General features: G+C 55.5%; 1 protein-coding gene across 2 annotated transcripts in view; it reads left to right on the top strand.

Moving 5' to 3' along the window:
- The window catches only part of ROR2 (receptor tyrosine kinase like orphan receptor 2), a 78024-nt gene extending 62080 nt beyond the window's left edge, over positions 1-15944 (top strand). Inside the window, exons 5-9 of one of the 2 annotated variants that reach the window (XR_006210571.1) lie at positions 2970-3097; positions 6463-6777; positions 8322-8533; positions 11722-11924; positions 13520-13603. Coding sequence is in view for 1 of the 2 variants with exons in the window: in XM_042964492.1 (XP_042820426.1) it covers positions 2970-3097; positions 6463-6777; positions 8322-8567; positions 11722-11924; positions 13520-14962 (2335 nt within the window). In the remaining variant the exon portion in view is untranslated. Of the gene's footprint in view, positions 1-2969; positions 3098-6462; positions 6778-8321; positions 8568-11721; positions 11925-13519 lie in introns of both variants that reach the window. The other variant, XM_042964492.1, reaches the window with a different exon arrangement.
- Positions 15945-16160: the final 216 nt, after the last annotated feature.

The following is a 16160-nucleotide window of genomic DNA, read 5'->3' as shown; positions in this document are numbered from 1 at the left end:
ATTAATTGGGGGCACCTGGATGACTCAATCAGTTAAGCATCCAACTCTTGGTCTCAGTTCAGGTCTTGATTTCAGGGTTGTGAGTTCAAGCCCTGCAGCAGGCTCCACGCTGGGCATGCAGCTTACTGGGGGGGAGGGGGAAGAAAAAGGTCATTCATTTCTTATATCCAGGAATTTGTCCATGTTTTTCTTCAGACTGACTTTTACGTGTGTACCATTGAGGGGAAGGTACCTGCCATCAGCCCATCATCTTCTCTGCCTTTTGCGGAAAAGACTTTCTGTCCTTCCTCCGTTTCTTCTCAATCGCCTACTCCTTCCCTTGCTTTTTGTTTTTTTAATCCAATATTGTAGTTGCTCATGTCTCCCTTCCTTGACCATGAATCTGTTGGTGTGTAAGTTTCTTCTTCATCTGTGTCATTAGGCCTTAGATTAGTGCCTGGGACATTAGGAATGTAGGAGATCCCCAAAATTGCATTTCTGTAACATTGAGGTTCTGCGATTTGGTACCCGGGTCTGTTTCAACTTGCGTGGCTTAAGAGATTTTACAGATGACGGCGTCTGTCTCAGTGCTTCTCTTTTGTCTTTGAGGGGCCAGTTGTACACACTTTTCCAGCTCTGTCACTCTTCAGAGGTCCCCAACTCTGCCCCGTAAAGATAAGATAGAACTGTGCTTGAAACTAGAAAGTAATTCCAGCTTGTTTTACCATAATTCAGAAACCCGAAGCATGTCATTTTCCAACCCCTTCTGTCTGTGTTTTCGGACATTCTCTGCAGTTCAGATTAGACGCCCCCTGAGCTGAGTTAGCAGTGGATGGGACACAGTGGCCTCGAGCCCCTTCTCAGCGTTATCTTGCCCGCCCGCTGCTCCTTCCCTCATTCTGGGGGCACCTGACAGGGGCCAGGAAGACGCCCACGGCAGAGGACCACGCTCTCTATGCCTTGACTCTTGAAGCGGAGGAAAGAAAGTGCTCGCTTTGTGGGGTCGCCCCCGGGGACTGGCTGCATCAAGTCTCCTAACCTGGGAGTAGGTGACGGTAAACAGAGCACGCGCCTCTCCGCGATTTTCCCGGCACAGTGTGCGAGCGCCCCGAACCGAGCTGCGGTGACTCGGAGCGCACACCCCGGGGCAGAGTTGACTTGCCCTTCGGTGCGTTTGGTGAGCGTGGGCATTGGCTTTAATTTCATCAGCAGTTAACTCGGCTCACGGGGCCGGGGGTGGGGTGTGTGTGCTGGTGTGTATGGCCAGCACGCGTGCTGGGCCATTTAAACTATATTTGAGGAATCCTTGACCCGAAGAAATGATGGCTGAGCGAGCTTACGAGAAAGGGCATCCCGCTGTGGTTGGCATCACGGTCTCTTTGTTTAGATTATTTATGGCTCCAGCTTCCTTTCTTTGAGAGAAAAAGAGCTTCTGCAGGTGCCGAGGCGGGAGAGAGCCAGAGGCGGCTGAAGAGAGGGTGTACCGCCCGGTCCTTTGTCTCCACTGTTAGGAGCGTCCAGAATTTACATCTGGGAGGGAGCTAAGATAGGGATTTTTAAGTCCGTTTGGCGGAATTGGACAACACAGAATTTCAATGGGCGGTGGTCTACATCAGCGTAGGGTGAGATGACGAGGCTTAGGGGCAGGTTACAGATTTGCAGGAAAACAACTGACGTAATTACAGGGCTAAGGCGTTTGCTAGAAGCTTGCCCTGGGAGCCCCAGGCCCCTGTCCTTTGCTCCCCAGCAGGTGGCATTCCTCATGTATCTGCTGTGGTAGCTTCCACTGTCTCCTGGGAGCATCCTCAGGGCCCCCTGAAAAGCGTCTGGGTCCTCAGAATGCCTGATCCCGTGGGCTGAAGGCAGGACTGACAGGTTCTGCAGGAAAGAATGTGACACAGACTCCAGCGGTGGCAGGGGGTGGGGGCCTGCGCGTGGTGGGCATGTGCAGGCTGTTCCCCTTGGGCCCCGGGGCAGGAGTCAGACTGGGGGACCCAGCGGGAGGGCCGTGCTTTTGCCCAGCACCCCCGTCTGTCCCCCATGTTCCTACGTGTGGTCTGTGCCACCTGCAGCACCCACACATCCACGGTCTCCCCGTTAGTTGCATCTTGCGTTAATGTGGTGCATTTGTTACGATCGATGGGCCAGTTTCAATACATGATGATCGACTCAAGTCCACAGTATTCGTTAGCATTCACTCCTGGTGATGGACATTCTGCAAATTTGGACAGATGTTCAGTTCACTCTCGAACAACACGGAGATTGGGACACTGACCCCCCGCATGGTTGAAAATCTGTGTATAACTTCTGACTCCCCCGCCAGAACTTGCCTACTAATAGCCCGATGTTGACCGGAAGCCTTACTGATAACGTAAATGGTCAATGACCACATAGTTTGTATGTCGTATGTATTATACACTGAACTCTTACCATAAAGTAAGCTACAGAAAAGAAAATGTTACCAAGAAAATCCTAAGGGAGGGGCACCTGTGTGGCTCAGTCTGTTGAGCATCGACTCTTCATTTCAGCTCGGGTCATGATCTCGGGGTTCGTGGGTTCGAGCCCCGAGTCGGGCTCTGTGCTGACAGCATGGAGTCTGCTTGGGATTCTCCCTCTCTCTCTGCCCCTCTCCCTCTCACATTCTCTCTTTCAAAATAAATACACTTTTAAAACATCACAGGGGAGAGAAAATACATTTTCAGCGCTTTGTTTCTGGCACTGAATAACATTCCTCTGTCTGGATGGACCACAATTTATTTATCCGTTCACCTACTGAAGGATAGCTCGGTTACTTCTGAGTTTTTGGCAGTTATAAATACAACTGCAATCAACATTTGTGGGCAGATTTTCGTGTGGTCCTTTTCAATCCATTTGGGTAAATACCGGGAACGAGACGGCTAGATCATAAGGTACGGATTTTCAAGGGGAAAAAAAAATCTCGAAGGATACTCGAGATCTTCTGGTGTGCTCACAGACTGTGTCTTTCCCAGAGACGACTACCACGAGGACGGATTCTGCCAGCCTTACCGGGGGATCGCCTGTGCGCGCTTCATCGGGAACCGGACCATTTATGTGGACTCCCTCCAGATGCAGGGAGAGATTGAAAATCGAATCACAGGTAGGAAGGAGCCCGACATCTTTGCGGTGAGACAGTGAGCACCCCCTTGTGTTTGCCAGTTACTCGCTCGGACAGTCAGTCCCTGTTCTGTGTTCTTGGCGATGGAAAGGCGGAGACCTTTATTAGAAGCATTTGGAGTCGCCATTGTGGTTTGATCCAGAATGTCCCCATTTGGTGTGCTCACAGTACCAAGTGCAGATTGCTTAGAATATACGTCTGATTCGTCGAATCGGGCCAACCAGATCGGTCCCAAGTCTTGCCTTGTCCTGTCCTCACTGCGTCGTCAGGGCCTCCTGTCCCTGGGCTGGCCACACTGCAGGCGGGCCGGTGCCCACGGCGTTCCGTCACTTGACTTCTTTGTTCCGCCTTTCCTGACTCTTGCACCGTCTCGGACTTGTGCTTGGTTACTAGGGCCACAACTGCGCTGTTGGGGAGAGAGGTTTGCAGGTTGGCGGTGGTGCGTGGGGACGCTGCACCATCAGACCGAATCAGCCTTCGGGTTTTCAGGTGCCTCTTCGCAGCACGAACAGCGTAGCTGATCCTTCAGCATGAAGCGGCCGGCTCTCTGTCTCTTTGGGAGTTAGCGTTTCTGGTGGGCGGTTAGCCCTCAACGCACTGACCTTTACATGTTGATGTGAAGGTCATCTTAGGGGAAATCCTCTGAGAAGTAAGAAAATGAATTAGACCAAAGCCCCGCAAAGCCCTGTTCCTCCTGTCTCTGCTGTCTCCCCAGGCACACGCTGGAGCCACCGGCCAGCCTCTGAGGCTGGGCTCCCCAGGAGACGTGGTGGGGTTGGCAGAGGGCCTGGCAAAGAAAGCGGTGCCCTGGTAAGGGGCAAGAGTGAGGGTCCTAGGTGTATGCTCCTGGGGGTGTCATTGACACGCCCTTCTAAATTCGGGTGCGCCGTGGCCTTGCCTTTCACCCCAGCCTGGAGGGGCTGAGGTCACAGTCATGCATAGACCTGCCTGGCCCATGGTGACTGAGCCCTCTGAAGACAGGGCCAGGTGTCCAGGGAGAAGTGGAAAGGGCAGTGGGGGGCCCAGCAGGAGAACGTTTTGAAAACATTGGTATCTCTCCTCGGAAAAGCTTTTCATGCCATTGGAAGCAGAACTTCTCAAACCTTTTCGGGGACCACATACAGCGAGCTATGTTCTTTACATTAGGACTTGGTGTATGTGTGCATGTATCTCACAGACATGAAATGGGTTGCAGGAAACAAAATGCACCCTTAACAAAAGCAGTGGTTTTTCTCTTTGGTTTTATTTCATTAAGGGAGAAGAGCGGGTTACCGCCTTATCGTGAACCCTGCATTCTGACGTCCTCTCGGGTGTTCTAACCCTCTTTTAGAATGCTAGCCACAGACTCTGGAATTTTACATCCCACTAATTGGCAAGCCCTGATTCCAGGCACAAGATTGCCCCTCAGTGATTTCTTTAGGAATTGTCTGAAGCGTTAAACAACTCAGATACCTAAGCAGACTGATTTTACAGCCGTCTTTGGGGAAAAGGGTCAAATGAGGATCTCTAGATTTGTGGATTGAAGTGGAAGTTGCTCTAGACTGACCGGCTTGGGGTTTAGAGACTGGCTGTGGAGATGTTCTGTTTGGAGAGCGTGCTTGTCCCAGGACTCTGGAAGCTTCCAAGGAGTCTTCAGAGTGATGTGGGGAGCAGGGGAAGGTGAGGACATGAGTTGTTGGATCTTCTGGGTGATCGGAAGTCAGCCCTCATGTGATATGTTCTGAGGGAGAGAGGGAAGAGGAGAGACCCTTACAGGGTCAGCTGTGACACCCTATTGGTTGATCACCCCAAAAGAAATGCCGGGTTTGGCTTTCTTAGACAATCTTTCTCTGCCTGGTGGTCAAGGTGTACATCATGACCACCCTCCTGATGGTCACCAGCTCTGCCATGAGGGGACAGAACTGGGTTCACACCTGGTTCTTGAGCCGTCTCTGAGAGACCCTGCACCCACACCCGGTCCTCAATTTTAATATAGACCGGAAGGGACCAGGCAGGACCATGAATGCACCTCATGTGCTCATACAGGCTCTGTGCAGCCATCCATTCCACAGTGTTTGGCCTCAACAGCCTCAACAAATCACTTGGCAGATAAAGACACAGGACCAGAAAGGGACTGAGTGACCCACTGGCCTATAGTAAATAACAGGGCAGGGGGCTCCCACACCAGCTCACTTATTCCTGGGGCTGCTGCGGGTGCCTCGCGCGTCCCCCCGGGGTAACCGCAGCGCCACCTGCTGGTCACACTGGGCACCGCACCATAAGTCCTGGGTAGAGCTGGGGCTTCCCAGGGATTGAATCCCAGCCTGTCCCATTTTCTCCCCATGTCTGCAAGGTGTGCCAGCAAAAGGACCTCTTTTTCTTCAGCTTCCTCGGATCAAATTGTTACAAGCAGGTCCTTTGCAGGTCAAAGGGGATGGGCCTCCTGGCAGTGGGCATGTGGCTGATGCCTTCCTTTGGGCTCGATGGCTGAGAGGGGGCGAGTAAGGGCTCTGTTCATCCTGCTCACCCTGCAGCTCCCACCCCGTATCCTCTCCCCACACCAGGGGTCAGGTTCGTTCCTGGCACACTCCGTCCTGTGTGTTACCTCTGAACAGCAAACCAGCCCATCCTGGCTCCGGACCCCCTGCCTCTACCTGCCTCTCTGCTCTCTTTGTCACAAAGCCTCCCCGCCTTTCCCACGTTGAGCACCTTCCAGCTGTTTCCTGGCTCTCCCTTTCGCCTCTGCCTCTGCCACTGTCTTCTTACTCCTCCTCCTGCGGTGCATTTCACAGGGCTGGCCGCCTGTCCATCTGTCCGGCACAGTCTTCATCCTCTGGGGTGCCCTCTCACCTCCTGGGGCTGCGGCATTGGCCTGCAGGCCCACAGGACGGGGATGCCGGAAGACAGTGGCTCCCTCCTGGGTCCTTGTGCTTTTTTCCAATCTCTGCCTCTAGAAGTCACTGCTCTACCCACACAGGTCACAGAGGGTCCTAGCAAGTGGCTTTTGGGTCGGAAATCCGGATCTTCCTTTGATGGAAAAAGCATCCAGCTGGATGAGACCCTTGTTTTCCTTGTTCCCCCTTGGATTGTGTTAAGTGAGGCGTGGGGACCAGGGCCTTTCTGTGTCTGGTGCCGATCCGGGCGGCTCTTGCGCGGCCCGGGGGGCCTGCTCGTGTGAGCGCCTTTCCGGGTGTGCGCAGGACAGCGTGGAGGGTTGGGGGGGGGGGGCTCGGTGCCGGGAAGGAGAAAGGGGGCCGGGGGCCGCGGGCAGGCGGGGAACACCTGGCTAGAGCCGGGGCCAGGCGCGCCAGGTGGGGCGGGGGGTTCGGGGGCCCCCACAGCTAACGCCAGTCTCCCCGCCCTCGCAGCGGCCTTCACCATGATCGGCACGTCCACGCACCTGTCGGACCAGTGCTCGCAGTTCGCCATCCCCTCGTTCTGCCACTTCGTGTTCCCGCTGTGCGACGCGCGCTCCCGGGCGCCCAAGCCCCGCGAGCTGTGCCGGGACGAGTGCGAGGTGCTGGAGAGCGACCTGTGCCGCCAGGAATACACCATCGCGCGCTCCAACCCTCTCATCCTCATGCGGCTGCAGCTGCCCAAGTGCGAGGCGCTGCCCCTGCCCGAGAGCCCGGACGCCGCCAACTGCATGCGCATCGGCATCCCTGCGGAGAGGCTGGGCCGCTGTGAGTCCGGCGGGCGCGGGGCGGGGCGGGGCGGGGTGTCTGTTAGAGCCCCGGGGTCCCCACCGGCCCGGCGCAGTCACCGGGAGTCCTTCCGCCGCAGGCTGACAGCACCGAGGGAGGCAGACTTGCCCTGGGATCCCCGAGGAGCGCCCCAGCCCTGACCAGGTCAGGTGCGCTGCCCCTTGAAGGGGGCGGGGACCCAGGGAAGAGACCACCTTCTCCCCTACCCCCCCAGGCTTGGGACTGGATTCACTTCTTTGGTGAGGCTGGGGGTTCCCAGAGCGGGGCGGAGCTCCTCACCAAGGGCAGTTCAGAGCCCGGTCCCTGGGCTCACCGCTCACGCCCGGATCCTGGCTGTAGGGCTTCCCCAAGTGTGACCTTGGACAGTTTAAATTTTTTTTTTTTTTTTTTACATTTTATTTATTTTTGAGAAACGGAGTGAGACAAAGCGTGAGCGGGGGAGGGGGCAGAGAGAGAAGGAGACAGAATCTGAAGCAGGCTACAGGCTCTGAGCAAGCAGTCAGCACAGAGCCTGATGCGGGGCTTGAACCCACAAACTGTGAGATCATGACCTGAGCCGAAGTCGGAGGCGCAACCGACTGAGCCACCCAGGCGCCCCGACCTTGGACAGTTTAAATACCAGTTTCCTCCCCTTGCTCGGGGATAAGAACCACTATCCTCCGAAGCTGGGAGGCAGATCAAGTGAGCTCATCTTTAGAAAGCGCTTAGAACGGTGCCCGTGCCCTGCAAGCTCTGTATAACCGCTGTTCAACGCCCACACCCCAGGTCTGGCTCAGAGAGCTCTCTGGGTCTCCTCCTGGGCTGCAGAGATGCACGTGGTGTCCTCGCTGGGCAGCAAAGAGGGTCTCCGAGGCTGTGGGCCTGGGGGTTTACCCCCCCCACCCCACCCCGTTCACTTCTGCTTTGCCTCTGCTGCAAGTGAACATGAGGTTGGGGTTGACGTCCTCATTCTGGAATGCAGGCTCCTGGTGGGTCCCAGAGGTGGTTTCGGGATCGTGGTATAACACCGGGTGGGTTTTCTTCCCCACCTGTGTGTCCCTGATATACCCCCAATTTTTAAAACAAATTTTTGAATGGTTAGTTTTGAGAGAGAGAGAGAGACAGAGAGGGTGGGCAGGGGAGGGGCAGAGAGAGAGGGAGACAGAATCCGAAGCAGGCTCCAGGTCCCGAGCTGTCCGCAAAGAGCCCGACCCGGGGCTCGAACCCACAAACCGGGAGATCATGACCTGAGCCGAAGTCGGACGCTCAACTGACTGAGCCACCCAGGCGCCCCAGATGCACCCCCAGTTTCACTCGTGGGCTCAGGGCTTTATGAAGTCATGACTTTTAGTGGCGCTTTTCTGGGAAGCTACGTACGTACAGTCTTTTGGTCTGGAAATTTCCAGTGTGGGGGACGTGGGCGCGGTGGTTTCATTGCTTCCGTTTGTGGGGTAGTTGAAGAAGGGTGCTGTCCGTCCCCCCCCCCCCCGGGGGTGGGCCGCTGCCCATTGCCCTCGGGCCTCCTAACACATCCTCCCTCGCAGACCATCAGTGCTACAACGGTTCCGGCACGGATTACCGGGGGACCGCCACCACCACCAAGTCCGGGCACCAGTGCCAGCCGTGGGCCCTGCAGCTCCCGCACAGCCACCACCTGAGCAGCACGGACTTCCCCGAGCTCGGAGGGGGCCACGCGTACTGCCGGAACCCCGGGGGGCAGATGGAGGGCCCCTGGTGCTTCACGCAGAATAAAAACGTACGCATGGAACTGTGTGACGTACCCCCTTGTAGTATGTATTCTCTCTCTCTCTTTTTTTTGTAACGTGTTGACTGTTGTGTGCGACCTCGTGGGGACGTGGGGCTGCCGCCGCCCCCACGTCACCACCGTGATTGTCGGTTTTAAGTAAAGCCGTTGGCGGTTAGGGAAGTCATACCTGGTCATTCTAGGACGTTTTAAGTTAGAGACAGGTCTGAGGAGGCGTGGGCTGGTCACCCCTAATTGCACCGCTCCGTGGACTGCTGTTTACGTTTTGGGGGCCCTCTGTCACCTGTGTGTGGTGCTGGGATGCTCGGTTAGGCCCCTCGTCTCTCCACGAGCATCGTCACGGAACGTGTGCCGGTACAATAAAACCTTGATTTGCAAGCGTAATTCGTCCCGGAAACATGCTTGTGACCCAAAGCGAATTTCAAGAACCCTTGGCTCGGGGCTGATCATGTGACGTCCGGCGTCACATACGACTCGTATCGCCAGACCTCACTCATCGATCAAGTTAAAATTTATTAGAAATGTTTGCTCGTCTCGCAGAACACTCGCAGAACAAGTTACTCCCAATGCAAGGTTTTGCGGTATTGATAGGGTGCTTCCTGGCGTCGGTCGCTAGGGACGCAACACCGCCTGGCCCCCCCCTTGCCTCCCGCTGCGCCAGCTTTCATAGGTGGGCTCGGCAGAGTTGGGAAGAACAGGACTTCAGTCTTGTAACCAGTTTCCCTGCAATTTCTCTGTTACATTATGAACAGGAAGACAGGGTGTGACTAAGGGCTGCAGACAGTACAAACTACAAACGTTATTTCTCTATTGCAACCATTTATTTACGTGTTGCCATAAAAATAAATGGATACCCCGAGAGAAGAGCCTGGATACCATCAGCCTGGATACCCCGAGAGAAGAGCCTTCTGAGTCTTATATTTTGGCCCCTGTTGGCCCCGGCCCGGGCACGTCTCCACCTGCAGCCACCAGGAGTGAAAACTAGCATCCGTCACCTTCTGGAAGTATAATTGGGCAGTTCCAAATTTGCCACTCTTTACTCAGCACAGATCTTTCTTTTTCTTTTCTTTCATTTCCTTTCCTTTTGTTTCCTTTCCTTTCGTTCCTCCGTTTCGTTTCGTTTCCTTTCCCTTTCCTTTTTCCTTTCCTTTCCTTTCCTTTCCTTTCCTTTCCCTTCCCTTTCTTTCTTTCTCTCTTTCTTTCTTTCTTTCTTCCTCTCTTTCTTTCTTTCTTTCTTTCTTTCTTTCTCTCTTTCTTTCTTTCGAGAGAATGAGAACAGGGGAGGGGCAGAGGGAGAAGAGTGAGAATCTCAAGCAGAGCTCGACGAGGGGCTCAATCTCTGTGAGATCATGACTCGAGTTGAAAGCAAGAGCCAGCTACGGGGCTGACTGAGCCACTCAGGCACCTCTCACCGCAGATCTTAACACTGGCCTTCAAGAATGTGTGATCGCTGCAGGAATAAACTTTAAGAATGAAAATGCCAGTAGTTAGATTATCGTAAAGCTACTTCGTGGAATGCTACAGTTGTCTATAACAATTTCCTGCAAGGGAGGATGTCCATGGTGTCCTGTTGAGGGAAAGAGGGAAATTGTAGGGCAACAGCTGTGTTATTTCTTTGCTCTTCCTCCCCGCAACTCCCCTCTCTGCATCCCTCCCTCCTTCCCCTTCTCTGTCTCTTTCTTCATAGAGGAAAGGGTTGTGTGTGTGGGTGTGTGTGTGTGAGCACACATAGGCACCTACATTTTTTGGGTGAAGCTTTGGAACACTGCACACCGAACTTTCAGCGGTGATTTCCCACGGCCTACAGAGATGTTAAAATGTAAGACGTTTTTACAACGAGCAGTGATTACTTTTGTAGCTAAAAATAAACCAAAACCTAAAAATCTGTATGTCGTTTGATTTGGCAATTCTAAGAATACCTTACATCGCGAAAATACCTGCACTCAAGAGGGCAGAAATGCTAAGGGTATTTATTGCAGTGTCACTTTTAGTAACTAAATAAGAAACAGGCTGCTTGTTTACCAGTAGGGGGTTGGATGGTGATCGAACCACATCCGTACCATGGAATTGTGTGCGGCCATTGAAGAATGCGTAGGGCTGTCTGTTTCTCATGAAGCCTTGTCTGAGATGTGTTATTCTGCCACCAAACCAGGAACAGGAAAATATGGGTGATATGATTTCTATCTGAAAAGAATTCTACTGATAATTCTATTTTTAAGAAACATGTCAAATTGTTGCTTCTGTGTGCCGAAATAGCCGAATACCGTTTATTTCAGGGTCACCTTAAAATACACATAGAGAATCAGGTGAACGCCAACCTGTTGACAGTGGGATAGCCTTCGGTGAACGTGCTGTTAGGAATACCCACTTTCCTGTAACACTAGAGTCCTTAGTAAGCATGTTATCTGTTGGTGATTTTGAAAAGATGGATGGTCGCAAGGGTGTTTGGACTGAGCTCACATCACTGACCTTGGCCTGAGGGGCATGTGGAATCTCCCCCGGCCCTCCTGAAGACAAATGACCATGACCCGGAATCTCCACTGCCCCTGAGGCTTCTAGAACATCTGCCTCGAGGGTGGGGCCAGGAGAGTTTTGATTTTATGTGTGGGGGTGGGCGGCATGGGACTGACGGGGGGGACAGACAGACCCTGGTCTGGGACAGTGCTTCAGTCCAGCGTGCCCCCTGTGCGTCTCCGTAAATCCTGTAGAGGGAGACAGAGTGTTGCTTCTCATTACGGAGAAAGGTAAATCCTCACGGAGGCCTCCCACATCCCACCATGCTTTCTTCAAGAATGCTCGAGCCCCAGTTGCACACCGTATAGGGTCAAACTCGCTGGCCGCCTGTGCCCTTCAAATCAAATGCGTTTTTCATTATTATCTTAAAAGAATATGTGTCCGTTATACAGAAAATGTGGAAAATCCTCAAATGTTGCAGACAAGGGTCACTGCTCATCCCAGTACCTTGGTTATTACTCCCGTAAGACCCTTTGAGTTCACTTGTCTTCTGTGCTGGCTGGGCATTCCCATTTGATTCCTTGGTGGCAGTTTGGGATCGTGTCTCATAAACGTATCCGCTTGTGTTTGGCTCTTATAGTGGAGTCGGGGCGGGGGGGCTGGTGGAGAACGTCGGGTGGGAAGGGGGATATTTCTTAAAAACTCGTGACCCTTGCCGTTCACAGGCCCCCAGGACAGCAGCAGGATGGGAATTCTGTACATCCTGGTTCCCAGCATCGCGATTCCCCTGGTCATCGCGTGCCTTTTCTTCCTGGTCTGCGTGTGTCGGAATAAGCAGAAGGCCTCTGCGTCCACACCACAGCGGCGGCAGCTGATGGCCTCTCCCAGCCAGGATGTGGAGATGCCGCTCATCAACCAGCACAAGCAGGTCTCCTGCCCCTCCAGGCGTAGCCTCTACCTGGAGATCGCTGGGCTTCTCGATTTGCTCGAAACTCAACACGCTACGTAGCTCTTCTGTTCTATTCCATTCTAGTCTAGTCTAGTCTAGTCTATTCTTACCCTGCTCTATCCTATTCTTTCATTCTACTCTGTTCTATTTTTACTTTATTTTGACTTTTAATTTGTTTTGTTTTATTTTTATTTTACTTTATTTTATTTTTACTTTCTTTTGTTTTATTTTTCTTTTTACTTTCTTTTCTCTTTACTTTCTTTTCTCTTTACTTTCTTTTCTCTTTACTTTCTTTTCTCTTTACTTTCTTTTCTTTTTACTTTCTTTTTTTTTACTTTTTAATTTTCATTTTACTTTCTTTTCTTTTTCCTTTATTTTGTTTTATTTTGTTATTTTACTTTTTATATTTTAAGAGCGCGAGAGCACAAGCTGGGGAGAGGGGCAGAGGGAGAGGGAATCTCAAGCAGGCTCCACACTCAGCATAAAGCCCAATGCGGGACTCGATCCCAGGACCTTGGGATCATGCCCTGTGCCAAAACTTTGGGGGGGGTCCGACACCCAGCCAACTGAGCCACCCGGGCACCCTGACACGTAACTATTTTAAACCGCCCTTGATTTTGCTGTGTGTTCTCTAAGACGTATCAGGACATTCGTGTGCTTAGGAAGTAAGCTGTAGGCGTGTTTGGGATCGCCCGCCCCACCCTCTACGGCTCCCCCCTCCGCCTAGACCTGCGCGCTAACGAGGGAGCCCGAGGGAGCCATCCTGGTCCTGAACCTGCAGGGCTTCCGCGCTCCCCACGGGAGAACAAAAGGAAAAGGGTTTGGATCGGCCCACGACCCGAGGGCCAGGCTGGCTCTTCCAAGGGGCTGGGGTGTGTTTTCTGGTCCGTGTGGAGTTGGGTCGCAGCAGACTCCTAGTGGGGGTAGGACAGAGCGCTGCTGAAGGCCCCCCTCCTCCCCGAGAGCTCCTAGGACAGCGAGAGCACCCCAAAATACAGCACAAGAGAAAGTCATCACCCGCCTGCCTTACGTGAGGGGACGTTTCTGTTACTTGCAGTCACTGGGGGAAAGCTCATTCCCATCTGGGCTCTGAAGGAGGTAGAGTGGACTCGTTCAGCTGTGTAGCCGGCAGTCACTGTGTGTTTGCTGGGGGGCTCTGGGGATGGATGGTGAGGAGTCGCAGAACCTCGTTTGAGGGCGGGCACATTTCCAGAGCAGCAGGAAAGGCCGGGGTGGGGGCGCGGCTGGGAGAGTCCAGGGGTGCCCCCGGGACAGTGGAGCCCAGCTTGGCTCGGGGGGGGCGGTGTGCGCTTGAGTGTTAACAGGTGCACGCGCACTGCGACGGCGTCCCCAGAGTATTTGGGGGGACGTCATCTGCAGGCTGCTTGGGAGCCGTTCAAGGTTTTCAGGCAGCCTCACGGCTTCAGAGCGTGTTGAAGAGCAGAGAGTGGTGGGCAGGGCCCGGGGGGCTTTGCTGGGACTGCCCCCTAAGCTTTCCCCCACCCCCCCCCCCCGTTCCCAGCTGCTCTGCTTGTCCCCCTCCCGTGTTTCACTGGGCCTCTTCTCCTCGGCAGGCCAAGCTCAAGGAGATCAGCCTGTCCTCGGTGAGGTTCATGGAGGAGCTCGGGGAGGACCGGTTCGGGAAGGTCTACAAAGGCCACCTGTTCGGCCCGACGCCGGGGGAGCAGAGCCAGGCCGTGGCCATCAAAACGCTGAAGGACAAAGCGGAGGGGCCGCTCCGGGAGGAGTTCCGGCACGAGGCCATGCTGCGGGCGCGGCTGCAGCACCCCAACATCGTGTGCCTGCTGGGCGTGGTGACCAAGGACCAGCCGCTCAGCATGGTGTTCAGCTACTGCTCGCAGGGGGACCTCCACGAGTTCCTGGTCATGCGCTCGCCACACTCGGACGTGGGCAGCACCGACGACGACCGCACGGTGAAGTCCACCCTGGAGCCCCCCGACTTCGTGCACGTCGCGGCGCAGATCGCCTCGGGCATGGAGTACCTGTCCAGCCACCACGTGGTCCACAAGGACCTGGCCACCCGCAACGTGCTCGTGTACGACAAGCTGAGCGTGAAGATCTCAGACCTGGGGCTGTTCCGCGAAGTGTATTCGGCCGACTACTACAAGCTGATGGGGAGCGCGCTCCTGCCCGTACGCTGGATGTCTCCCGAGGCCATCGTGTACGGCAAGTTCTCCGTGGACTCGGACATCTGGTCCTACGGCGTGGTCCTGTGGGAGGTGTTCAGCTACGGCCTGCAGCCCTACTGCGGGCACGCCAACCAGGACGTGGTGGAGATGATACGCAGCCGGCAGGTGCTGCCTTGCCCCGACGACTGCCCGGCCTGGGTGTATGCCCTGATGCTCGAGTGCTGGAACGAGTTCCCCAGCCGGCGGCCCCGCTTCAAGGACATCCACGGCCGGCTCCGGGCCTGGGGCAACCTGTCCGCCTACAACAGCTCGGCGCAGACCTCGGGGGCCAGCAATGCCACGCAGACCAGCTCCCTGAGCACCAGCCCGGTCAGCAACGTCAGCAACGCCCGCTACGGGGGGCCCAAGCCGAAGGCCCAGCCCTTCCCGCAGCCCCCGTTCATGCCCATGAAGGGCCAGATCAGGCCCATGGTGCCCCCTCCCCAGCTCTACATCCCCGTCAACGGGTACCAGCCCGTGCCGGCCTACGGGGCCTACCTGCCCAACTTCTACCCGGTCCAGATCCCGATGCAGATGGCCCCGCAGCAGGTGCCCGCCCAGGTGGTCCCCAAGCCTGGCTCCCACCACAGCGGCAGCGGCTCCACCAGCACGGGCTACGTCACCACCGCGCCCTCCAACACGTCCATGGCGGACAGGGCGGCCCTGCTCTCCGAGGCCACCGAGGACGCACAGAACACCCCAGAGGACGCGGCCCAGAGCCCTGTGCAGGAAGCCGAGGAGGAGGACGGCTCTGTCCCGGAGACCGAGCTGCTGGGGGACAATGACACTCTGCAGATGGATGAGGCCGAGGGCCAGCTGGAAGCTTGAGGGGCAACGGGCCGCCGGGCACCCGGGGAGGCTCGGGCAACCCCCACCGGGCTGGTTTGCGGTGTCAGCATGCGAAATCTGTTCCTCGTCGTCCTCTTGTGCACAGAGCTGCCGCGGTGGCCACTCGTGGTTGGAGGGTGTGGGTGCTCGTGGCACCCAGCCGGGCGGGGGCGGGGGCCCGGGAAAATGGGTGGCACCCACCTGCACGGCCTGCATTCCCTGAGGTCAGACCGGCGGTGCTCTCTGCCCGTGCTCGGCAGGAACGTAGGTGGCATCTTCCCTCCACGTTGGCATATGGATCGAATGTGATGAAACTTTGGGAAAACAGGTCCCGGGGTGGCGGCGAGGTGCGACCTCGGGCTTTGAGATTCCCGGCGGCTGGCCTGTGTGAGGCCGGGGGAGGCCTGCCTTCTCCCTGCCGCCCCCCGCCAGGGTCGGTCTCCCCCTTCAGCCACCCAGGATCGGCGGGAACAGGATGCTGCCACCGACCAGCGTCCCACGAGCCCGGGGCTCCTGCGGTGGGAGTTCTGTGTGCCTTCGATGAAAATGTGCCTTAAAAAAGAGAAACCCACCGATGGGATTTTGTATCTTTGTGAAATGGTTTGAATTCTCCCGCATGTGTATCTTGCCCACTTTTCTGGAAAGCGTTTCTTGGGTTTGGAAACGTGAGGAGCGACGTCGTACAGAGCACGGTGTTGTTCTTTTGTGTCTTGAGAATCATGTACAGGCCCGAAAACTGTAACTTATGTGGTTTCTGCACCATTTGCCTTGACGTATTGTGCGCTTTAGTAATTTAACCGTTGGTGCCACCCGTGCCGGGATGCCACCGGATCTTGCTCGTGCGTTCGTTTGCTTGCGCTCCTGCCACGTGGAGGCGAGGTCCGCTCCTGTCCCAGCTGGCCGGAGAGAACGCTCAGTCACAGCGCGACCCCCGCATCCCGGTGGCTCTCACTTGTAACTCCCATACCTGGCGTATCCAATAAAGCGAAACAGAACTTTTGGTAGGCTCTCTGCGGGTTGCGAGGACGTGGGGCAGTGGAGGTGCTGCGTGACCCCACGGCGATGCCTGGGGCTGAGTGCTTGCCGTGGGTCGGGGTGGGGGGGGGGCGGTCTCGTCCAGGACCGGCAACTCCGTCCGCGTGTGGACTTACGTTGCCACGTGACAGATGCAAATCCATGCCGTCGCTCTTCTGCTAGG

This window comes from Panthera tigris, chromosome D4 (assembly GCF_018350195.1).
Source record: "Panthera tigris isolate Pti1 chromosome D4, P.tigris_Pti1_mat1.1, whole genome shotgun sequence".
Lineage (NCBI taxonomy): Eukaryota > Metazoa > Chordata > Mammalia > Carnivora > Felidae > Panthera > Panthera tigris.
Note: the sequence above shows the minus strand (reverse complement) of the source record. Positions and strands in the feature narration are given on the sequence as shown.